The sequence below is a fragment of the Capra hircus genome, chromosome 19 (genome assembly GCF_001704415.2).
Source record: "Capra hircus breed San Clemente chromosome 19, ASM170441v1, whole genome shotgun sequence".
In the NCBI taxonomy this organism is placed as follows: domain Eukaryota; kingdom Metazoa; phylum Chordata; class Mammalia; order Artiodactyla; family Bovidae; genus Capra; species Capra hircus.
The window spans coordinates 36,470,295-36,495,304 of NC_030826.1; the positions used below are offsets into that span (position 1 = coordinate 36,470,295).

General features: G+C 39.9%; 1 protein-coding gene across 2 annotated transcripts in view; it reads right to left on the minus strand.

Moving 5' to 3' along the window:
• KAT7 (lysine acetyltransferase 7) overlaps nucleotides 1-24,346 on the minus strand; it is a 36,138-nt gene extending 11,792 nt beyond the window's left edge. The window contains exons 1-9 of one of the 2 annotated variants that reach the window (XM_005693681.2): nucleotides 24,116-24,341; nucleotides 21,276-21,423; nucleotides 16,598-16,774; nucleotides 14,958-15,197; nucleotides 10,495-10,577; nucleotides 7,511-7,600; nucleotides 6,002-6,100; nucleotides 3,493-3,603; nucleotides 1,458-1,649 (exon numbers count right to left, since the gene is read on the minus strand). In XM_005693681.2, the coding sequence (XP_005693738.1) occupies nucleotides 1,458-1,649; nucleotides 3,493-3,603; nucleotides 6,002-6,100; nucleotides 7,511-7,600; nucleotides 10,495-10,577; nucleotides 14,958-15,197; nucleotides 16,598-16,774; nucleotides 21,276-21,423; nucleotides 24,116-24,130 (1,155 nt within the window). In that variant the 5' untranslated portion in view covers nucleotides 24,131-24,341. Of the gene's footprint in view, nucleotides 1-1,457; nucleotides 1,650-3,492; nucleotides 3,604-6,001; nucleotides 6,101-7,510; nucleotides 7,601-10,494; nucleotides 10,578-14,957; nucleotides 15,198-16,597; nucleotides 16,775-21,275; nucleotides 21,424-24,115 lie in introns of both variants that reach the window. The other variant, XM_005693682.3, reaches the window with a different exon arrangement.

The window sequence follows — 25,010 nt, forward strand, 5'->3', positions numbered from 1 at the left end:
AAGAAATGCAAAAAGGCAAAATGGTTGTCTGAGGAGGGCTTACAAATACCTGAGAAAAGAAGAGAAGAGAAAGGCAAAGGAGAAAAGGAAAGATACATCCATCTGAATGCAGAGTTCCAGAAAATAGCAAGGAGAGATAAGAAAGCCTTCCTAAAGTAATCACTGCAAAGAAATAAAGGAAAACAACAGAATGGGAAAGCTTAGAGATCTCTTTAAAATTAGAGATACCAAGGGAGTATTTCATGCAAAGATGGGCATAAAAAAAGGACAGAAACAGTATGGACCTAACAGAAGAAGATATCAAGAAGAGATGGCAAGAGTAAACAGAACTATACTAAAAAGATCTTAATGACCCAGATAGCCACAATGGTGTGATCACTCACCTGGAGCCAGACATCCTGGAGTCAGGAAGTAGTGGAGGTAACAGAACTCCAGCTGAGCTATTTCAAATCCTAAATAATGATGCTGTTAAAGTGCTGCACTCAATATGTCTGCAAATTTGGAAAACTCAGCACTAGCCACAGGACTGGAAAATGTCAGTTTTCATTCCAATCCCAAAGAAAGGCAAGGCCAGAGAATGTGCAAACTATCGCACAATTGCACTCATTTCACATATTAGTAAAGTAATGCTCAAAATCCTTCAAGTTAGGCTTCAACAGTATGTGAATTGAGAACTTCCAGATTTATACAAACTGGATTTAGAAAAGGCTGAGGAAGCAGAGATCAAACTGCCAACATCCATCGAATCATAGAAAAAGCAAGAGAATTCCAGAAAAACATCTACTTCTGCATCATTGACTACACTAAAGCCTTTGACTGTGTAGATCACAACAAACTGGAAAATTCTTAAAGAGATGAGAATACCAGACCACCTTACCTTACGCCTTCTGAGAAATCTGTATGCAGATCAAGAAACAACAGTTAGACCAGACACGGAACAACAGACTGGTTCTGTCTAGTCAAAGCTATGGTTTTTCCAGTAGTCATGTACAGATGTGAGAGCTGGACAATAAAAAAGGCTAGGCGCCGAAGAATTTAAGCTCTTGAACTGTGGTGCTGGAGAAGACTCTTGAGAGTCCCTTGGACAGCAAGGAGATCAATCAATCCTAAAAGAAACCAGTCCTGAATATTCACTGGAAGGACTGATGCTGAAGTGGAGGCTCCAATACTTTGGCCACCTGATGTGAAGAGCCAACTCACTGATGGCTGGGAAAGACTCTGATGTTGGGAAAGATTGAAGACAGGACGAGAAGCGGACAACAGAGCATGCGATGGTTGGATGGCACCACCAACTCAATGGACTTGAGCTTGAGCAAAAGGGAAGCTTTGAGGCAAACCTGGAGTGCTACTGTCCATGGGGTGGCAAAGCACTGGACATGACTGAGCAACTGGAAAACAACAATCAAGACACCCTAGAGCTTATCACCACCATGGTCATGGACCTTCAGACAACTTACCATGTGTCGGCGGAGTATTGTTTGGCTCTTCATGTATTTTAAACAGAATTCACACATGTAAAGACGTCCCAGTCGTGCATATTCTTCAGGATAGGGAGAATGGTACCAAGTATCAAGCTCATAGCGACCAAAAGCAATTGTTTTAATCATGTTGCTCCCCTCTGTGATTTGGCCTTGCAGCCTTAACTTCTCCTGTATTGCAGAGAAGAAATCAAGTTAAAGGAGGATAAGAATTAATCATTTCTATTGTTGTAAGCTGTGTGCATGCCACCACAACTGGCTATGAAAAAAACAGTTTCTGGCTTCTAGCTCATGAGAAACGTACACTGAAGAGGATTATGGGAGCATGGGTCACCAGGAAGGCTAGAGAAAATGTACTGTCTACACTGCCCAGAGCACAGGTCTTGAGAGTGGCTTTTCTCTGCTACCTACCCACTTGGGCCTCATCTCTTGAACATCAGAACAAGCCCTTCGTAAAATTTTACTTTTTATCAGTCTGAAATAAATAGAATTTTAAAAGACCATCTATCACAAACTCCCTACACCTTAACAAACATTCTAAACCTAAACAAAAGCTTCTCGAGAACGCACTTCATACGTGCGCAAAAGCTTTTATAAAGAAAGCTGTATGGATCTGCATGACATGCACCCATGCTGGCCATGCTCTCAACTTGGGTCCTTTATAAAACACTTTTGAAACACGGATGATGCTTTAATTCTGGAATTTAAAGCTAGAAAGTAGAAGATATTTTTGAATACCTGTCCCCACTCAGTGGCTATGAGTTAGCCACAGAAATAATTCTGAAGAATAATCAGGCAGAGCTCTGAAAAGCTGGCCTAGGAAATGTTCAGTACCAGGGTAAGATAGAGAAAACCGGCAGTGGTAGCCCAGCCTAAATAAGGGCAGCAATCAAACCCTGCCTCTCCCAAAATTTCAACAAGTCTCCTCTATGAAGCCTTATACCAAGGTCACAGGACAAAAATTTCTGTAATTAACCAAGGTCAGTAACAACTGTTGCCATGAGCTTCTAGATCTAAATCAGCCAGGTCCTTTACCCTGCATTAGGTAAAATACCCCACCCTGAAACATTCTAATCGGTCACTTAATGTCACCCTTCCAGCTGAATTTTCTCTGCCTTGAGGCTATAAAAATTGGCAACTAGCCCAAGAAAGGGGTCAGCTCTCCCTTGAGCCAGTCTGCTGTTCTAATAACATCTCCCACTCTAAGAAACTCTGTTCTCCTCTCATTCTGCCTCATGTCTGGAAATTCTTTTCCAACCAGCCCATGGACCACTATATAATCAAGAATTCTTAAATAAAGTATTTGATTATAATTTTTTTTTTAAAAAAAGGAAGATGAAATTCACTTTACAAACTTTAAGTTTCTTTGAAGTGATGTGAAATGAAGTCGCTCAGTCGTGTCCAACTCTTTGTGACCCCATGGACTGTAGCCTATCAGGCTCCTCCGTCCATGAGATTTTCCAGGCAAGAGTGCTGGAGTGGACTACCATTTGGACATATTTAATTCATTCAATCAGAATTCTAAACTATCTGACAACATAGTTGTCAGATTCTAAATTATCTAAACTATCTGACAACAACCTTGATCATTATTCCTCTCCCATTCTTTTATAGCTGCAATGAAAGGCTGAAGCAATCCCACAAAGGGGAGTTCCTATTTAGGTTAAGAGGACAACAGAGGGGTACCTTCCAGTCTAGGGGTTCTCAGAATTACAAATTATCCAACTGACACAAAGGGGCACCTACTGTTCTATCCAGATAACTACCTCTACCAAACAGGTCCTTCCAGGAGTTGAGGTGGAGAGGGAAAACTTTAAGGGACAAAGGAAGGGAGGAGGGGTAATTAATTTTAAATATCAATGGGAAGGAAGTCTCAAATAAGGATGTCGGGGGAAGGGAAAAAGGGTCAAGCAGCAAGGTATGTTTAATCCCTAGCAAACCGACTGCTAATTTTCCTTGGCAGTTCCAAGTGACCCTCACAAGTAGTCCTCATCTTGGAAGTTTTAATACTCACCAGATCCTCTGAAGCACGGGCTTGCGCTCTTCGGAAAAGATCCAAGTCATACTCGCTCGTCAGGTTTTCCAGCAGAGGTTCCCGAGTGTTCCCATAGGTCTGCCTGTGTTCCTAGGAAAATAACCAGAGCGTGATACTTTCTGCTTCTAAGAATTTGCTGCTGCTGCTACTGCTAAGTCACTTCAGTCATGTCTGACTCTGTGCGACCCCATAGACGGCAGCCCACCAGGCTCCCCCATCCCTGGGATTCTCCAGGCAAGAACAGTGGAGTGGGTTGCCATTTCCTTCTCCAATGCATGAAAGTGAAAAGTGAAAGTGAAGTCGCTCAGTCGTGTCTGACTCCTAGCGACCCCATGGACTGCGGCCTACCAGGCTCCTCCATCCATGGGATTCTCCATGCAAGAGTGCTGGAGTGGGGTGCCATTGCCTTACTTAACCTATTGCCTTTCAACGGATGCCAACCAGAGGGCCAAGAATAACCATACCTATTTATTTAGTACCTACTATTAATATTTGCCAGGCATTATACTAGGCACCAGGGATCAAGTACAAAACAAACTATTTATCAGACAGGTTAATTCCAGAAGATACCTACTACCCACTCTATTGAACCTGGAAAGGAAATGTCCTAATAACCACCCCAAAAGAGAGTTTCATTCTTCAGAATTTTATGCTTCCATTTCTTCCTCTGAAAATGTGCATGGCAAAACAAATAAATAAAATATAACAAAACCCAAATGCACTACCAACTCCTAGAACCCTGAGATCTAGTTGAATACTCATTTAAAAACAAAACCAAATAAAAACTAGAATCTCTAAGCCTTCAATTCTAAGACTTCAGGCTGAAAATAAAATCTACAGGAAGGAGCAGCTGGACTAAGCAGGCTTTTGTAAACTCTTTCCCTTGAATTGCTGCACCTACTATAATACAATCCACCAAAGGTACTGGAATACTCCCACCTTAGAACTCCAGTCCAACTCTACAGGAAAAAAGGTTAACCTCCTTGAGAAACGCTTTACTAAATATTAAGCAAGGACAAAAGAGGGAACAGTTATTGAAAACTAGAATCATAAAAATAACCCAATTTTAAATAAATAATATAAAATCTTACCATGGCAGTCAGTACACAAGTATCCTTATACAAGCAAGAAATTCCATAGGGGCAACTCTCCTTTTAACCTTCAATTCTAGCCCTTCCCACTCCTTCTTAGACTCCACCTCCTAGCAGAAGGTGAAGAGGATCGGAAGACAGTAGAAAATAGCGGCTCAGAGCATCAGAAGGCTCACTCCAGGAAGAACGCTGTAGACTTTACTCATATATTAGCATATGAAGAAATCACTCACCAGTACTTTTACCCCTATTAAAATTTCTTCTGCCTAATCTGGGCCCCTTTGATGGATATCTTTTTAATTTTGGGCTCTGTCATCTAAGCCTTTGGTTCTAAGTATTTCTTCTAGTTTTGTGTACTTTTTTAAAAAGCTTTAAAAAATCCTATCTACCACTTTTACCAGGAAGGTTCAGCCCAAACTAGAAAGCAGATGTTAAGGTAAATTTCAGGAGCTTTTATTCAGACACTCTCTACCTTTATGATTCTGGGAAAATAACCTCTCTAAATCTCAGTTTTCCATCTATAAAACAGCCGAAATATCATCCATCTTTGTAACAAAGATTATGGGAGCAACATAATCACAGTGCCTGCCTAGCACATAAACACATAATAAATGGTATTATCATATTACTACATCTCTTCCCAACTTGTAGATAAAAATACTGAACAAGACAGAGGGGAGGCATACAATTTTCACCCGAAAGCCCAATTTTACAGCTGGGTCTTGGCTGCTGGGCTGCTGTGCATGGGCTTCCTCTAGTTGCAGTGAGTGGGGGCTACTTTTCCTTGAGGTGAGGGGGCTTCTTATTGCACTGGCTTCTCCTGTTGCAGATCAGTCAGGCTCAGTAGTTGTGGCACAACGGCTTAGCTGCTCCAAGGCACATGGGATCTTCCCGGACCACGGATTGAACCCATGTACCCTGCACTGGTAGGTGGACTCTTAACCACTGGACCAGCAGGGAAGTCATAAATGGACACTATTTTTAAAACTAGAAAAATAAAAAACTACAAAAAGATTTACTATATATCACCCAATTAAAACCTTTTATCGTGTAGGTGTTTTATTCTTTCATTTAAAGAAATGGACTGATGCTTGGCTTGAATAATCTTCCTTATCTTTAACACTGTATTTGTTCAAACAAGAAAATTTAACCCTTTAAACCTAAAGTGAGATTTATAAACCAGAAGATTCTATTTTTTTAATCTAAATTCTAACTGTTTTTTGAGGACGCCCAGTTCCACTCTTGTTGGGGAATTATATATATAGTAACTCTAACTGCTAAAGAGTCCTGTTACAGAGCATACGAAATGGCAAATGTGAAAGCAGAATCTTAGCAACCAAAAAGAATCAAATGTGATAACAAGAGTTCATGCTATTAAATATTTAACTTATGCTCACCATATATTTCTCTTTTTGTTCTTTGCTTAGCCCAGAATTTCTTTTCTTCCTGAGTTCAGCAACCTTTTCCTTATATCGCAACTGCCTCTCTGATGGTGCCTAAAAAGGAAAAGGAGAAAATTGAGAAGCTAGCTAGAAAACTCATCATGTAATTAAGTCTCTAAATGAAAGTAACATACACCAAAGAAAGGGTAGAGGGAAAAACGGTGGCGGTGGGATGCAAAGTCTATTACAGCCACACTGTGAATGCTGCAGTGATTTTTAAACTCCAAATGGGGTTCCCTTGTCACATAGACCACTACCCTGTCACTTAAGATGAGGTCAGGAAATGTACTTTCTTTAATGTTAATCCAAATGGAATATAGATTAAGGATGGAAACAACAGGAATAAAATAAAGATCATTTCAATTCATTAGGCATTTATTGAATGCTTACTGCTTTCCAAGCACTAATACGGAAAATGAATAAAAATTTAAAAACGGAATAAGAATAGAACCCAAGATAAACAATGAAGAGAAGTGTAGCCACCTCTTACTGAGTGCTTATTACCTGCCAAGCACTGAGGACAGGTACTTTACATGCATAATTTAGCTGACTACACTGCCAGGTAGGTGTTATTCAAGGAAATAAAATTGAGGGAAGTTAGCTGACCTGCCTAAGACCACACAGCTAGAGTAACAGAATCGCAGTATTCAAATCCAGACCTGTCTGGCTCCAAAGTCAAATTTCTCCCTGTCACCATGCCTCCTCTGCTATCCACTTATAATCTAACCACAAAAACAGACATCCATATGATGAGCTATGAGTATATAAAATGTGCCAAAACCTAAACTAACATTCTGAGAATAACAAATAGGAATACATGAGGAAGAAATTCATTAATGGTACAAGATTTGGGAAGAATTCTGACACAAGGCCTTGAAGGAAAAACACAATCTCTTCTTGGTAAAAGTATAGAGTTCTAGGCAGAAAAACAGCAAGAAAAAACACCAAAGGCATTCGAGGGCAGGGGAGGGGACAAGGAATGAAGTATAATCAATGTGCATGAATGTTCAGAGAGAAAGATAAGAGCAAAGCAGCATCTTAGAATCCAACAGAAAAGAAAAGTACAAGAAAAATGACATAATCAACAAGCATCAATGCTAAGAAAAAGTCACTGGTGCCATTGGAAACATACGAGCAGAGTAAAGGGGCCTGAAAGTAAATTATAATGGGTTAGAAAGTAGATGGAAATGAGGATACAGAGCAGAGAATGTAATCTTTCAAATAATCAAGATTACCTATTATTATCACAAGTAGCATGATTCCTTCATGATGTACAAGTTTTGTTTCTAGAAAATTTACTATTTGGAAAAAGCACTGTTTCTAAGTTTATGACTGAAGACCACTTATGAACACACAGCACAGGAAACAAGAGGCGTGGACGTAGCTACAACCGTCATGGGGCAGACAGAGTCCAAGACTTGGCTCTCCAACTGTGAACGGCCAGAGCTTTAGCAAGGCCCATACCTGGTGCCTGGTTGCATGCCTGTTGTTGTCATCTTGCCTGTGGGACAGCATCCTTTCTTCTATCTGCTTATCCCGGCTCTGTGCTCTCACCTGCAACCATCAACAACGTCAATCAATCCACCTGCTTCTAAGACTATGTTCACTTAAAGCGTAAGAATACAGCAGTAATCCCTTGAATTTACACTGTACTTTTACTTTCAAAGCGTCCTCACATTAGCACAATCTATGTAAGAAACAGATAAGGCAAGCTTCATATTCTGTTTTCTCAGCCATTATCCGAGAATCAGAAAGTGACATAATTACACCTGGATGGTGGTAAAGCTAGGATTTTAACTAAGGCTGATGACTCTGAGCCTCTTTCCACTGTGCAATGCTAAGTGTGAGGAAGTGCAAGAACAGAGTAAAGAAGTACAAAGAAAAGGTTAGATACTTGAGATCAAGTCTAAAGGGAAACTTAACTACATTTATGACCTTAGATAAACCACTTTCGATTGCCAACAGTCTCAGATTCATCTACTGGGCAGTGAGGACTCATATCCAACTGCCTATTTCACATCAACACTAAAACTCAACATGGTCAAAACAGGGCGACTAACACTCTCCCACAAATCTGCTCCACTCCAAAATTCCTCTATAGCAATAAATAGTAACACTTTTTAAACAACCGATCAGGTCAAAAACTTGGGACATTGATGATGTTTGATTCTTCTCTTCTCTCCCACCTCACATGATATTCATCAACAAGTCTATCAGGCTGCCCCTCTCCAAAACACATCCTGAGTCCAACCAATTCTGACCATCTCTACTGACAACAGTCCAAGCCACCATCTACTGCCTGAACCTCAGAGTAGCCTTCCCACAAGTCTACCCTGTGTCAACTCTTTCCCCCTCCAGTTCATTCTCCACATACCAGCAAGCTGTGATTTTTCAAAAGTGTTCTGGTATTTTGCTAAAGCCCTCTGAATGCTTCCCATGGCTGTCAGAACAAAAGCATACTCCTTTTGCCAAAGCCTACAGGCCCTTCATGATCTGGATCCTACTTCTTCATTTCCTATCACATTTCAGCCACACTGGCCTACTTTCCATCCTTCAAACCCAACCATTTTTTCCCCACCTCACAGCCTTTGAGCTTACCCATCCTTCTAGTCTAGCATCTAGACACAACTGCCTCTTGGCCATCACCCACGACTCAGATAAAATGTCTTTCTCCATAGCCCAAGCAAAAGCATTGCCACCGTCACCTCCAAAACAGTCACTCTCTGTTTAGTCTTTTTGTTTCTCACAACATTTACCACTAAATGAAATTCATACTAATTTTCTATGTTGATTATACCTCTCCCCATGAAAATGTAAACTCACTCAATACGGTCTTTTGACTGAATAAAAATGGTAATATTGCGGATTGCAATCATTTATCAGTAAAGTCAGAGTAATTCTGTGCACGCCAAGTATTTTAAAAACTCTGGGGCTTTTAATAAATGTGAGGAATTAGTCTAATGTTTCCATTTGAGATTCTAAAAAATACTCCTGATCCTCTAACCACATGGTCCAGTAGTAAAGATGGATATCCCTGAGTCTGATTCCCTTTGTAACAGAGACCACAAAAGAGTAAAGTTCAAGAAATATGTTTCTTTTTCCAAAATTTTCTTCCCCAAACTGAAAAATTGTCTTTCTTTTTTTAAATAAACTGCTTAAGGTAACATGTTCATACTGCTATCATCCAACAATTTTATACCTTAGGAAGACTTTTATGTAAAACCATCCATAGTATTAGATCATTACATTTAAAGACAAGCAGTAACAGACAACTCCCAAAAAACAGGGATCAGAGTTATTTTCAGAGAAAGAAGCACCTAATGCTTTGTCAGCTTCTGAAGGAGAAGATGGAAGAGCTATTCCTATTTTGATCTGGTCTCACACTAACAGGAAGATAATGGCAAGACCTACCACTTCTACAGTCAGCAGAATAAACTGCCTTGCTTTTAAGAGAAAGTTGAGATGAAGGAAAAGAAGGGTAAGAGTCCACAAACTCTAAATTCACGTTAAGTACCGAAAGTATAATACTTTACTGAAAGACTAAACACAACAGGTAAAAAAGCTTTCCCTCCTGTGGTACACTTGTAAATAAGAGAACACATTCCTGAATCAGGGAGGATTAACGTTAACTAGGGAATCTCATTTTTCTCAGGAGGAATCTGGCCCAGACAGGAATAAACCTGTTATACTGGCCTTGTTAGCAAAATAATCACCACAAAAGCAACAATTAATACTTTGGTCTAACCAACCTGGATACCCTATCCAAATACTACCTGAGCAATGTGTTTAATTAATAACATTTTTAACTTGTTTGCCCATAATTCGTTTTTTGGTTCCTCCTTGGTAGCAACAATCCAGACAGATCCATACAAAATAGGGTCTTAGGTTCTACTCTTAATTCATTATTTCAGATTCCAAAAGTTATTTAGAACTGTATTTTTCAAGACTGTAAGATAAGAATTAGCCAAGATAAGGTATGATTGAGAGTAACAAAAAGGAAAAGTATTCCATAGAAGTAGACAAAGAGGAAGAGAATTTAGAAAAACCTTTAAAAAGTAAAATATCTTCATAGATATGTAAGAGAAACTAATGCGTAAATACTGAGATCACATATTTATGCAAATTATTCCTTAGTGGAAAAGGTCCCTAGCAATCTTTGAAGAAAATTTTCAAAAGAAAATATTGATGCAATTAGAGGGTGACGTTCCAAATATTCCATAGATAATCCCTTTGTTAATTTCTCAAAGCACTCCTTACAGACAATAATTCTTTTACTAGTGTGTTTTCCTTTCTTTAAACACAGCGGTTTAATAATGTCTCCTCCACTAGTATGTAAGAACAAGGACCCTGCCCATCTTGTTCACACTGTATCCCCATTGTTTAGCCAAGTGCCTGGCAAACAGTAAGCACTCAGTAAGTATATGGTGAATAAATGACACTATAATTACCTTGCATTCATCAGCTGAGAGATTATGATAGAGAGGGCATCCTGATATGGAGAAATGTCTCTCGTGTTTTCCTGTAAGGTGTCCTGTTAAAAGAAGAAAAAACTTAACCTCAAGATGAAAGATCTAAGCTTGGAAAGTAACAGTTTTCACTAAAATAAACCTTTATTTACGACACCATTTTTATCAAGTATATGTCTGATTACAGATTAAATCCATCAAAGGTAAGGGTCATAACTTGCACCCATAATAAATTCTTTTCTTCTACAGGTTGGACCTAACCATCTCTGAACATATTTGCATATATTCAATATAAATTGTAGTTCCTTCTTTTCTGATCACGTATTTCTCAAATTCCAAAATGTCAGAAACCCATAAATTTACTTAAAATGCACAAAGTTATAAGCAAGAATATTTTCTTTTGGTAGAACTTAACTTTCCTATGCTAAACTGATCAAGTCATATGTATAATAAGTGTGCTTTCTACTGTGCAATGTTATCCAATCTAAACTGAACTTCTTACAATAACCAAAAGAAAACGGAGATGGAAGTGGTCTTTTCTAACATATGAGGAAATATACTTTGGTAATTCTGGACCAGATTAAATATATTCATTTTTGTGGAGGGGTGGCTGATTCTGTTTAAAGATTTAGGCTTCTTTTATAATCAAACTTTTAAATTATTGCTATTTTGTTTTTAAAATACATAATCAAACTTTTAAACAGGCAGTTTGTGCAAGAGAAAGAAGGAAAAATATTAGAAAAGATAATACCGAAAGCTCTTTTTTATCTAAAGGGGTATTTATTTTTCTGTTTTTCACATGGTTTGTGAAAATACACAGGTAATTATTTCATTTTTATATGTCTCTTCAATCAAAACATTCATCAAACATCTAAGACAGATGGTGAGACAATGCTAACAAGATAAATTAGCTAAGTTAAACTGCAAATCTACAAAATTCTTTCTTTCATGGAAAAAAGACATTTAATTTGTAGTAAAGGAGACATTTAAAAGAGATTTAAAAATTATGCAAGATTTATAGAGTAAGCTTTAATGGGTAGCAAAAAAGTCAGACACGACTGAGCGACTTCCCTTTCACTTTTCACTTTCATGCATTGGAGAAGGAAATGGCAACCCACTCCAGTGTTCTTGCCTGGAGAATCCCAGGGACGGGGGAGCCTTGTGGGCTGCAGTCTATGGGGTCACACAGAGTCGGACACAACTGAAGCGACTTAGCAGCAGCAGCAGCAGTAGCAGTAGCAGCAACAGGGAACTCCCTGGTGGTCCAGTGGTTAGGATTCTGCATCCTCACTGCCAAGGGCCCAGGGTTGATCCCTGGTTGGGGAACTAAAATCCCGCAAGCTGGGAAGAGCGGCCAAAATATATATAAACAAACAAATAAAGGGTAAAAAAACAGTGCAAGTATTGCGGGAGAGGAGAATTAATACAGGGCTTTACAGGTGGCACTAGTGGTAAAGAATCCACCTGCCAATGCAGGAGATGTAAGAGATGTGGGTTTGATCCCCAGGTCAGGAAGATCTCCTGGAGGAGGAAATGGCAACCTTCTCCAATACTCTTGCTTGGAAATTCCACAGACAGAGGAGCCTGGCAGGTTACAGTCCAGGAGGTCACAAAGAGTTGGTCATGACTGAGTACACATACACCAGAACAAGACAAGAGTTAATACAATAATATGCAGGCTGCCATTTCTCCAAGACTATATTATTTAAAATCCTGCCTGCCAATCCAGGAGATGTAAGAGAGACACGGGTTCAATCCCTAGGTCAGGAAGATCTTCTGCAGAAGGAAACTGCAACACACTCCCGTATTCTTGCCTGGAGAATCCCATGGACAGAGGGGCCTGGCGATCTACCGTTCATAGGACCGCAGGGTTGGACACAACTGAAGCAACTTAGCACAGTATAGCACATATTATTAAAAATGCAATCTTAGAGATCCACACATTTATCTCAGACACAAAAGACTACCCTTAGTGATCAACTACTATGTACAAAATGTAAAGTATCATGGCTCTAGCAAGCCTTTTAGATATTATGCATCTATCTATAACTTCTGAACAAGTTATTCAAGTTTGTTTTATTTTATAATATGTAAACTAAAACCAATCTGCCTATATTAAAAGTTTATAAATGACAGCTGTTCTATTAACCTAGCAATTCCACTGCTATGAATTCATCCAATAGATTTCTAGAAAGACACTAAAATATTATACATGCATACAAGGCTATCATTAGAGTATTGTTCTAAATAGCTTTGAAAAGAAGCTAAAAAATGAGAAACAATATAAATATCAATCAATACAGGGCAATTCAAGTAATTTCTGAACTTTCAAATATAATGGAATTCTCTATATCCTTTAAACAAGAGGGACCTCTGAGTGCCAACAATGTAAAATATCTAAGATGTCAAACCAATCACTGTTTATATTCCTTTTTATAAGTAACAACAGAGAAAGAAATATATGTACACATATACATGTGTTATGTTTGTATAGGAACTTACTAGAAGTATTCATACATGACTACCAATAGTAGTTTTTATACCTAGGACATATTCTGGGGATATGAATAAAGGAGAACTTTTACTTAGCATTCAAGCCCTCCTATAGGGTTTTAATTTTTCACAAGGACATCATACTTTCATACCAAAAAAACCAAAAACAAACAACCCACCCTCAAACCTAATGACATTGTTTTGGCTACGATGAGGAGTGGAACAGGATCAAGAATCACTGCAGAAGCTCAAGTTCATACTTTCCAAGCTTCGCCTGACATTAAAACCAAAAGTCAAAGTAAACTTTCCTATGATGCAAAAGATTAATATTTACCCTCCGGTCTACCACATTAAGAGTACTGCATTCAGGGCATAAATAACACTTAAATCAGACCCCTACTCTAACCTCATCTCCTCCTCCCCATTCTGGTCTATCTGCCCAGGCATACTGGCCCCTAAAGCATTCCTCAACGTGGCTAAGCACTCTCCTGCCCCAGACCCTGTCCACTTGCTATTCCCTCTGCCCATAATGCTTATCTCCCATATACTCAAATGGTTCACTCTCTCAATTATTTCAGGTTTCTGCTCAAATATTAGCATATCAGAGTGGCTTTCCCTACACAGGCACGCTTGTGTGTAGGTGCAGTATCCTACCCCTCACAGCACACATCTCTAGCGGATTATGTGTTATACATCTGTCTGTCTTCCCCAGTTGGACCACAAGCTACAAGAGGCAGGGAATTTGACATGATCACAACTTCACCCCCAGAATTTAAAACAGTGCCTGCACCAGGAAAACATTCAGTAGGCACTGAATGACTGATTAAACAGTACATAAAATAAACGGGACAATTTAAGGATGCATGGACAGCAACAAGCAGAGTTGAAAATTCCTTCTCTTGCTGTGTGGCAAGGAGATCCTCTTAAAGTATATTAGCTATCTCTTGCATTAGTATTTGCACAATACCATCTATTCTTAGTTTTTCATTATTTATCTCAAGGAAATTGACTTAGGTCTGAAACAACTACCTCAAGTAACAACTGGAACAGCATCCAGGGGAACTCTGCTCTAGTTATGCATTTGATGGGTTGAAATTGCCTAAGAAACTGCTGCTAAGACCAAGAAAGGATCCAAATATAGGGAAAACATACTGGTAGTCTGCAAAGGAGCAACTTTCTCTGTTCTACCTTTTGTCTGAACCTGGAGGCCACATTCAAATGCTAAATTGATAGAAAGAGAGGCCCATTGTCTTCCAATCAGCACCTTCCAACTCTAGACAAGAGTTTAGACCAACATCTGCACCTAAGCTCACTTAAAGAACACACGGAAGATTTTTAAAACATTACTAGAATCCCTCAGTAAGGAGAAAAAATAACCCTTAAGGAAACAATGATATAACTCATCTATCTGAGAAGAAATATTTATCCTGTTTATACTTCCTAAGCATACAAAGCCACAAGACCTAAAAGTCACAAAAGGTCAAGGTCTCATCTATACTCCTCACCTTCAGTGCCTCTTCACCAAAAAAACTGTTTTTCTCATTTCCTTAATAGCTATGGCCATATAACCATAATTTATTCACCTTACACTCTACTAGTCCTCGGTACACTTGAACTATGCACCATACAATGAGGTATTTGGAGATAACTGACATTCTGTTTTGTTTTTGTTGGAAAAATGAAAGAACTTTTCACTGGGAAGAGTTCTCAATAAACTGAATGGTGCATCATAGTTAATTTCCTTGTAACCAAATCTGTTATCATGGACAATAAGCCAAGAAGCAGGAATGCTTTTATCCAAGTGAACAATTCAGTGTTATCCTAAGCAGTGGTCATTGAAGAGCCTAAGAAGCTAAGTTGCAATGGAGCACTAAACATTTCTGAGTGATCCTAATTCCAGAGAGAAAGAAAACCACACAATCCACAGTGTCATGAGGTGGGGGCACACTTACCTAGAGAGTTACAGCCTGGTGTAGGACACTTCATATTGAAATTGTAGCTTTCGTGGAAGCGGCGGCGCTTAGGGCGATGAGAGAGATCACTGCCCGAGTCCTTCAGGGACATGTCCTTGGCAATGCTCTCATCATGAGACACGTTGGGGCTGGAGATGTCTATGTCAGATTCAGAAGAAGGGGCATTTCCAGTTGGCGTTCGAGGTGGAGACTCATCATGATCAGCTGTATTTTTAGTTTCTAAAGTAAAACAATTGGTAAAACTCATGAACAGAGTTTATTTTACTTAAGAGGGTTATTACATTCAGAAGAGTTTACAGGTTTCCCAAGATCCTCTTCCTGTGATTTAACCAGGAACTTTTGCCATTTATCTGCCATAAAACTAAATGGAAAATGAAGACAAACTAATAACAGCATTCCTCTTCTGCAACTTTAAATTCTGACTAAAATTCCATTTGAGGTTTACATGATACATTTCACTAATTTGTGCTTCTCCTAAGCCCCAAATCATGAATAATCAAACCTGGATGGAAATAAACTTTTAAAAAACATTATCATCCTACTCTCTTGCTGGGAGATACATAGGATTGAATATAAATGAAAATGACTCTTTCTGGATGAAATTGAACATACCTGGTGTGAGTGTGAAGGAGAAGGCAATGGCACGCCACTCCAGTACTCTTGCCTGGAAAATCCCATGGACGGAGGAGCCTGGCAGGCTGCAGTCCATGGGGTCACTAAGAGTCAGACACGACTGAGCAACTTCACTTTGACTTTTCACTTTCATGCGCTGGAGAAGGAAATGGCAACCCCACTCCAGTATTCTTGCCTGGAGAATCTCAGAGATGGGGGAGCCCGGTGGGCTGCCGTCTATGGGGTCGCACAGAGTCGGACACGACTGAAGTGACTCAGCAATAGCAGTGAGTGTGAAAGGACTTGACTCTGAATCAGGTGTTGCAAACCAAATGCCTACTAGTGCTGAGCAAGGCCAAATCAAGAGCCAACTGTCTCTCTCAAAGGGATAACTACTATTCAGTTCTAGTCAGTTATGTGGTGAATGGCCACCTAATGTTCCCAGAGCTTTCCATTTTTCAAAAGAAACTAGTAACTCACGTTTTTACATAGAATCTTTGTTTTTTCAAATATTGGCCACTTTTTTTTTAAGAAAGTAAATATGATGCCATCAAACCAACAGTCCATGTTGGCAGGCTAGAAGTTCAGTAGTCCATAGTCTTGGCTCTAAGGCCTCTGATTTGGCCTGGTGAATCACAGCCTCAATAGCCTACCATTCATTCCCCATTACTGACAGTCATTCCTCCTCAGAACTTCAGAGATAAATGGACCCATAAGCACAACTGTAAGAAAATCTGCTTTAAGCCTTCTTCATCTGTGAGTAAGAGGTCGTCAGTTTCTTTTGCCTATTGCAAGTCAGATCAAATAATAATCCAGCTACTCTGGACCTCAAGAATAGCAGAGTATCAAACTGTCCTCAGCAAGAGGTAAGAAAGGAATCAGACAAACTGCAATCACCCAGCTGAATTTTGTACTAGGCATCTATCTGCAGCGGCTCCAAGCCTCTTATAAGAGGAAACTGATTAGATCCTCTCTGTAATGACTCCAAATCACCCATACCCACTCACCTCTATCTGAGAAGTCAACCGCTTGTTCCGTTTCTGAGCCAGATGAACGAGTCTGCCGAAGCGGGTATTTTTTCGGAGTCACTGGAGTAGGCTGCTGCTGACTACGGGTCACTCTCCTGGTAGAGTAAGCAGGCTCCTCAGTGCCAAAAGACTGCAAATTTCGAACAGGACTGGAATCTGTTCCCGATTTTAAAAATAATAAAACAATTAAAGAAAAAAGAAAGAAATCTGTTTTATATTCCATTAGTGTGACTTATTAGCATGCAGGTTCTCCTAAATATAAGCAACACAGAGACGGTAGAGAGGTTCAGTAAAGCACAGAACTAATGGCTTAGGCACTGGAATCAAGATTGAATGTAATTCAATTCCACTTCATCATACTAAACTAGTTGGGCATACTGGGCAAGTTAATCTCTCCAAGCCTATTTCCTGATCTATTTTAAAAAAAGGGAAAATACTAGTAACACATTCCTCACACATTTGCTGTGAGAAATAAGTAAAATAACTCACATAAGGGACTTAATAAGATCCTTAGATATCTTAATGTAGTGCTTTATAAATATTAGCTACATGCTCTTTCTTCCTTTAACCCACCAGAAAAGAGATACTCTACTACTAAAGATATAACAATATCTTTAGTAGTTCTGAGGAGGAATGACTGTCAGTAATGGGAAATGAATGGTAGGCTATTGAGGCTGTGATTCATCAGGCGAAACAGAGGCCTTAGAGCCAAGACTATGGACTACTGAACTTCTAGTCTGCCAACATGGACTGTTGGTTTGATGGCATCATGTTTACTTTCTTAAAAAAAAGTGGCCAATATTTGAAAAAACAAAGATTCTATGTAAAAACATGAAAAACCAATATTTCCTTTCTTTAAGGACCTTTTTTGCTTCCTGATTACCCTGTCTGACACTCTAATAAAACAAAATAATACTAGATTCATAAAGGGTAAGGCAGGGATACAACTTAAAAAATTTTTGGATGCAAAAATCTATTCTGAAGCAGCCAACAGTTCTTTTACATCTCCAATCTAAAGATACTTACAGGAATCAAAGCAATTCAGAAGTTAAAGTCTATTTTAAACAAAAAAAAGATCCTAATATGTAAATCTTACAGATTCTTCAAAGAAAACTGAAATTCTCAAACTCTTGTGTAAAAGTTAGCACACAGCTCAGTTTTCAGTTTGTGTATCTCCAAGGGGCTCCATTTACAATGCAGTCTACATTTGGTTTTAGAAAGGGCCATCTTCATGTTTGGGAACGCATGTAAGAATTAAAGATTTTAAAATTCAAAAAAAAAAAAAAAATAGAAAGGGCCATCTAACATGAATCATACTGTGAATGGTGTCCTCAGGAGTTGTGTAACTTACTGGTGACAAAGTGTAACCAGAAAGAGACCAAGGGCTCAGGTATTAGGTTGGTGCAAAAGTAACTTTCGTTTTGCATTGCTGAACTTTGCTGTTTGATATTGGAATACGTTCTTAAATATATGCGGTTATGTTATGCATCATTTTAATGCATATTTCTTCCTTTATTTTTTTTGCTAATGACTTATTACTTGCTGTTTATTTTTAGACTATAAAAATGATGTTAGACAAAAAGCAAATTTAAGCACTTTTTTAATTTGAGCTCAAAATTGGTCATAAAGCAGCAGAGACAACTCACACATCAACAATGCACTTGGCCCAGGAACTGCTAATGAACGTACAGTGCAGTGGTGGTTCACGGTTTTGCAAAGGAACACAAGAGCCTTCATGATGAGGAATGCAATGGTTGGCCATCAGAAGATGACAGCAACCAATAGAGAGCTGATCCTCTTACGAATACACAAATTGCCCAAGAACTCAACATTGACTACTCTATGGTCATTTGGCATTTGAAGCAAATTGGAAACGTGAAAAAGTTTGGTAAGTGGGTGCCTTATGAGTTGACCAAAAATTTTAAAAATTGTCATTTTGAAGTGTTGTCTTCTCCATGCAACAAGGAACCATTTCTTGATTGGATTATGACCTGTGACTTGGCGACAAAAAAGTGGATTTTATACAACCAGCGACCAACCAGGTTAGTGGTTGGACAAAGAAGAAGCTCCCAAGCACTTCCCAAAGCCAAACTTGCATCAAAAGAAGGTCACAGTCACTGTTTGGTGGCCTGTTGCAGGCGTCTGATCCACTACAGCTTTCTGAAACTATTACATCTGAGAAGTATAGTCAGCAAATCAATGAGATGCACTGAAAACCGCAACACCTGCAACCAATGTTGGCCAACAGACTTCTCCTCTACTACAATGCTTGGTCACCCGTCACACCACCAATGCTTCAAAAGTTGAACAAACTGGGCTACAAAGCTTTGATTCATCCACTATATTCATCTGACCTCTCACTAACCGATTACCATTTCTTCAAGCATTTTGACAACTTTCTGCAGGGAAAATGCTTCCACTATCAGCAGGAGGCAGAAAGTGCTTTTCAAGAGTTCACTGAATTCTAAAGCATGGATTTTTACACTACACAAATAAATTTATTTCTTGTTTGCAATAATGTGTTGATTGTAATGGTTCCTATTTTGATTAATAAAGGTGTGTTTGAGCTTAGTTACAATGATTTAAAATTCACAGTACGAAACCACAATTACTTTTGCACCAACCTAGTAGTAGATGGCACTTCAAAACGATCCTTTTTTAGATTTGTGGTCAGCTCATGAGGCACTCACTTATCGAGCTTTTACACCTTTCCAATTTGCTTCAAATGCCAAACAATTATAGAACAAGCCACACTGAGTTCTTGGTTAACTTCTTCATGTAGTTCTAAGAGGATCAGCTTCTATGATTGCTCTCAACTGGTCTCTGTCACCTTCTAATGGCTGCTCACTGTGCTCCTCATCTTGAAGGCCTTTGCAAAATTTCTTGAACTACTACTGCACTGAATGTTCATTAGCAGTTCCTGGGCCAAATGTGTTGCTGATGTTGCAAACTGTCTCTGCTGCTTTATGACCCATTTTGAATTTGAACAAGAAAATCGCTCAAATCTGCTTTTTGTCTAACATCATCTCCATAGTCTAAAATACATATAAAGATAAACAGCAAATAATAACTCACTAGCAAAAACATAAAGCAAGAAATGCGCACTGAAATAAGATAACCACTTTAAGAATGTATTCCAGTATCAAATGGCAAAATTCAACAATGCAAAACTGCAATTACTTTTGCACCAACCTAATAATTCCTAGTTATTTTGAATATTTACAACTTTCAGCTGTCCAGTGCATGGCCAATTACTTTATAAGAACACTTATGCACAATCTGTTGCATATACTATACCCTCTGCCTATAATACCACTATCCCATTTTTAACTTGTAAATTCCTACTTAGATCCTTTAAGATTTCCACCTCTGGACTTTCACAGTACTCTATGCCAACCTCTCTCAAAGCCCACTCCACAATGCATTATCATATCAGTTTACATCCTGCACTATACTGTAAGCACCTTGAGGGCAAGAAGTCTGATTTTTCTATCATGGTATTCCAGAACATAGCATAGTACCTCAATTATAGTAGCCATTTATCAATATTCCCATTGTACCAAAAGATAAAAACTCAAAGTTGCGAAATCAAGAGACATCTATACTTCAGCTCAAATATTAGATTCAAAAATAAAGAACAGTTGCTAAAAGAGAATGTTTCCACCTTCTTGCTTGAAAAAATAGATGTTTTTCTCTTATTCTGCAACATGCTCATACAGCAATAACCAAATCAATACTATTTAAGTGATCAAAGTATTTTATATTTTCCTTCTTAATTTACTATCTCTCTTAATTGATCGTCGCTTTCTGCATTGATTACAAATTTCTGTCTTTCCCAGAGAATCCCAGAGCAGAGCCAGGAGAGTCAGGGATACCCTCCAAATCTAAGCCCAGATGGCCAATTGCACTACAGAACCTTCCAAAACCAAGATTTCCCATTCTCTACTACCAAAGCAAAATTCTGGGTATTTACAATTGACACCTGGTCAACTGTTTCTTTTTATTAACTGTACCTGACTATACTGTATAATTAAACATGGTTTTAGAAGTACTGGGACCTTTTTGCGGCCCAGCTGGTAAAGAATCTGCCTACAATGTGGGAGACCTGGGTTTGATCCCTGGGTTGATCAAAGAAGATCAACCTAGAAGATCCCCTGGAGAAGGGAGAGACTATCCACTCCAGTATTCTGGCCTAGAGAATTCCATGGACTCTATAGTCCATGGGGTCACAAAGAGTCTGACACGACTGAGCAACTTTCACTTCACTTCACTTCAAAGTACTGGGCCTCCTACAATAACAAGTTCTTCAAGAGACCACTTGAAGTCCCTAGGCCTAAACCACTTTTAGGAAGTGAAAAGATAACACTCTCATTTTACTGATTGGGAAACTGTAATCTATAAAAAATTAAATGACTCAGGACATTCATGTTTCACATATCTATTAAACCAGACACGGTTCTTTTGGGTCTACAAATCAGACAGTTCCCCAAATGGAACCATTTTAAACACGTGATACTTCGCAGTCATTTATTCTGTATTTTACCAGATTCTGTCATCAACATTCAGACAAGGGACCAGTTTCCACATTAACCAGCACAATAATACAATGTCCAATAAGCTGTGAGGTGTGATCATGAAAAAGGAAGCTGCCTTTTACCTTGGGAACTCTGGCTTAGCCGGGCTGAAGAGCGGGTGACTCGAGCAGATCGCCGGGATGTGCCATCACTTTCTGAACTATCTGTATGCTCAAGATCTGTAGAAAAATCGGAATCTTCGGTTCCATCTGAACTACTCCCTGCATTCCTCTGTAACACCATAGATTCAGATATTAGCACAGAAACATTTACTCTGTGGGCTTGAATTGACACTGGAAATAAAACAGACTGTAATGCTGATAACACCAAGTTCAAACCTTCCTTTTATTTACTTAAACGCAACAACTGACAAATAATGCACCTTTATTAAATAAATACAGGAGAAGAATTCTTGCTGTATTATTATAATTCTAAAACAAGTTCATTAGTCAGTACCACAAACTTTAATAATTTTACTCAAAACAGTCTGATTGACATAAAACATGTACTTACAGTAACTCAAAGGTAATGAGAAAAATGTTAGTGCTAGACCCCACTGAACTTTATTGTAGCTTTTGTTCAAAGTTTCCATGAACAGCTATTACATTTTTAAAAACCACACGTGAATTCAAAATGTCATGGTCCTAAAAGAACTTAGGGGCAAAGAGAGTAATATCCTTCTTTCTTATGTTATCTACTTTTAAAGTTTCTTCACTTGAATGCCAAAAGTGCTTTAAGAAAGGGGGGAAGAGAGTCACTTGCACATAAAGACTTATAGGTAAGCATAAACAGAAGGTTGGAGAAGGCAAAGGCAACCCACTCCGGTACTCTTGCCTGGAAAATCCCATGGACAGAGGAGCCTGGTAGGCTGCAGTCCATGGGGTCACTAAGAGTCAGACACGACTGAGTGACTTCACTTTCACACATTGGAGAAGGAAATGGCAACCCACTCCAGTGTTCTTGCCTGGAGAATCCCAGGGACGGGGGAGCCTGGTGGGCTGCTGTCTATAGGGTGGCACAGAGTCTGACATGACTGAAGTGACTTAGCAGCAGCAGCAGTAGCAAACAGAAGGTTTTTAAAAATCACCTTTTCAATTAATAATTATTTGCCAATTGTTAGCCTTCTGGGGCATGTTAGCCAGAGATAACTTTTATCAACTTCGCTAATGAAAGTATTAACTTTTATTAACACTATACCTTTTACTAAACCAGAAAGAGAAACATATTTGCTAAAAAAAAAAAAAAAAAAACAACTAAAGCTTCAAATTACTGATATAAGTTCTTTATTCAAAATCCTAAGCACCAGTTGTTTAGAATTCATAACCTTTTAGATTTTTGGAAAGAGAAAAATTTGCATAATCTGCAAATAATAACCTTTCTGCAGCAAAATTTATAAACATTCACACTAAATGAGACACACAAAAACTGTAAATCGCCTCAGTACAGTTTATGCCACCAAATAAGCTACTAAAAAGCATACATTTTCACAAGTTCTCTGTATTTGGGAACTGCAGAAAGAACTGTGGGCCTATTCCAAGGCACCAGTACTACTGTTGCATTTGGTGAGCCTTAATATAAATCCCACCTATCAATGTACATCACTGTAGGAGACATTAAAAAGTATAAATACTTGAAAGCCTCTGGGAAGAGAAACATTTCTGCAGAAATGAACAAAAATACAATAAACTTTCCAAATATTCCAAGGCTAATCTGCCCAGATACTGAGTGGAGGCTCCAAAGACAGTCACAGAAAATTGGCAGAACAAAAGGGGAGTCTTAAAAGTCATCCAGTCCAATTACTCAGATATTGAATCCCTGATTATCTTTGACCATCACCTTCCCGGCTTGATCATGGAATTGAGTTCTTCTCTCCCGGCTTTTACTAATCTACTTCCCATCTTACTCCATAGTAGACTTAATTGCTCTCTCACTTTCGTGCCATCAAGCTTTGTCTATTACTGCCAAGTAGAGAATTTGCTAGATCCTTTCAAGTTATTTACGAGTCTGTTTTCCCCATCAGACTCAGATTTCCTTAAGCCAAAGATCATGTCTAATTAATTTCTGAATCCCCAGCAGCCAGCAGGTAGCAAGCAGTCAATAAACATTTGTTGAATTAGATTTGTTCTGGAGTCCCGGCTCTGCATTGCCTAATTGAGTGGCTTGGGGTACTCCATTAAGCCTGTTTGCTTAGCTGGGAAAAGAAGGGGTGGGGGTGTCCCTAGGTGATCTCATAAACCCCATCTAATTTTAGAAAGTTTCTGATTTAACGAACTGCATTTTGTAGGCGCTAACTAAGCAGACAAGGAAAAATCACAGCTTAGGAGCAACAGGCCAGAGTGAGATCCCTGGGGAGTGGGCGCTGGTTTTCCACCACCCAGTTCTCAGCTTTGTTCTGTCCCCCGCGGGGAAAGGAAGGATGCTCCAAAACTCTGCCTCTGTGAGCATCATCAGACGGAAGGGAGAGGATTCGAGCCACCCAACCGCGGTCCCGATAAACCGCGCCCCCACAGGACAGACTGGCAGGCCTAGCCAATCAAGAGAGGAAAGATCGTTCTCTACGGCCTGTCGGACAGCGATAGAGCCGGGCCCATACACCGCCCCCACACGCGGGGAGGTGACCGTTGAGCCCAAATGGGCGGTGTCACCAGCCAATCAATATGTTTCTAGACGTTTCAGCGACCAATTAACGAGAAGAACGCCTCCGAGCCAGGCAAGCAGAGGGCGGGAATAGTTGCAACCATAGGCCGAGGCCAGGGTCGGGCCCACATTTTTCTCTTGGGTAGGGACAGAAGAGGGTTGCTAAGCTAGGTTCGGGGGAGCGGGAAGTTGGAACCCAACCATTATGAGGCGTGGCCAACTGCGTCATGTTTCTCAAACGACTGTCCTTAGAAACCCGCCATCCCTCCCGTCCTGTTCCTCTCACCTTCCTTCGAGGCATTGCCGGCTGCTGCGGCCCGACGGTTATGATTCGGGCAGCGGCGGCAGCAACAGGAACGGTGGCTCCGGCGGGCTCCGTGGCGGCCTGTGTAGCAGTCCCAATCCTGCGGACGATCCCAAGTGCCTCCCGCTTCTCAGCGTCTAGAGCCTTCTGCGCAGGCGCCGCGGGCTGAGGCGCTTTTTCCTCCACTTCCGGCTGGGGTTTGCGTCACATGACGTTCGGGTCAAAGAGGATGCTGGGAGGTTCGTTACCCTGGTGAGGCTACTGAGCGCCATTTTGGACTTGGGCAGGAAGTGGCTCCGGTGGTGGAAAGTGGGGCCAGCCAAGTTTAGTTAGGGGAATGGCATCCTTTGTAGGCGTAGGTAGCCATTCCTGTTTGGGGCAGAAGCCAGACAATTGAAGTTAACGGTTCTCATCTTTACCTAGGGCAAAATTTCCCTTCCTGGTCGTTTTAATTTCTGAAGTCGAGGAAGGAAAGCCCCAGAATCCATCAGGTTGCTGAGATTTAACCCCTTCGTCGCCGGATTGGCTAAAGGACGTTTCCGTTTATGGGCATAAACTCAAAGTTGGGAAGGGATATTTTGCAGATGAAACAATTTTAACAGCTATCCTGTGTCAAAATGGTGAGGAATGGGAGCTTGGGAAAGGAACGAAAGGGTAGCGTCCATCGCCAGGAAGTTTCTTGTCTGGTAGAGGAGACATTGTCCTTGCCCTTTAGCAAACATCAAGTAGATTAATTCGTTCAATCGCGGAAGGAGACCGAACCATTCTCCAGAAGCTGTAGCTCCAAAGAAGAGCCAGTTTAGCTCTGTGGTGAGCACCCGTCTCCTTACCCCATCCTGTATGGTTATGAGCGCCTTGGGTGGCCCGCAGGATGAGA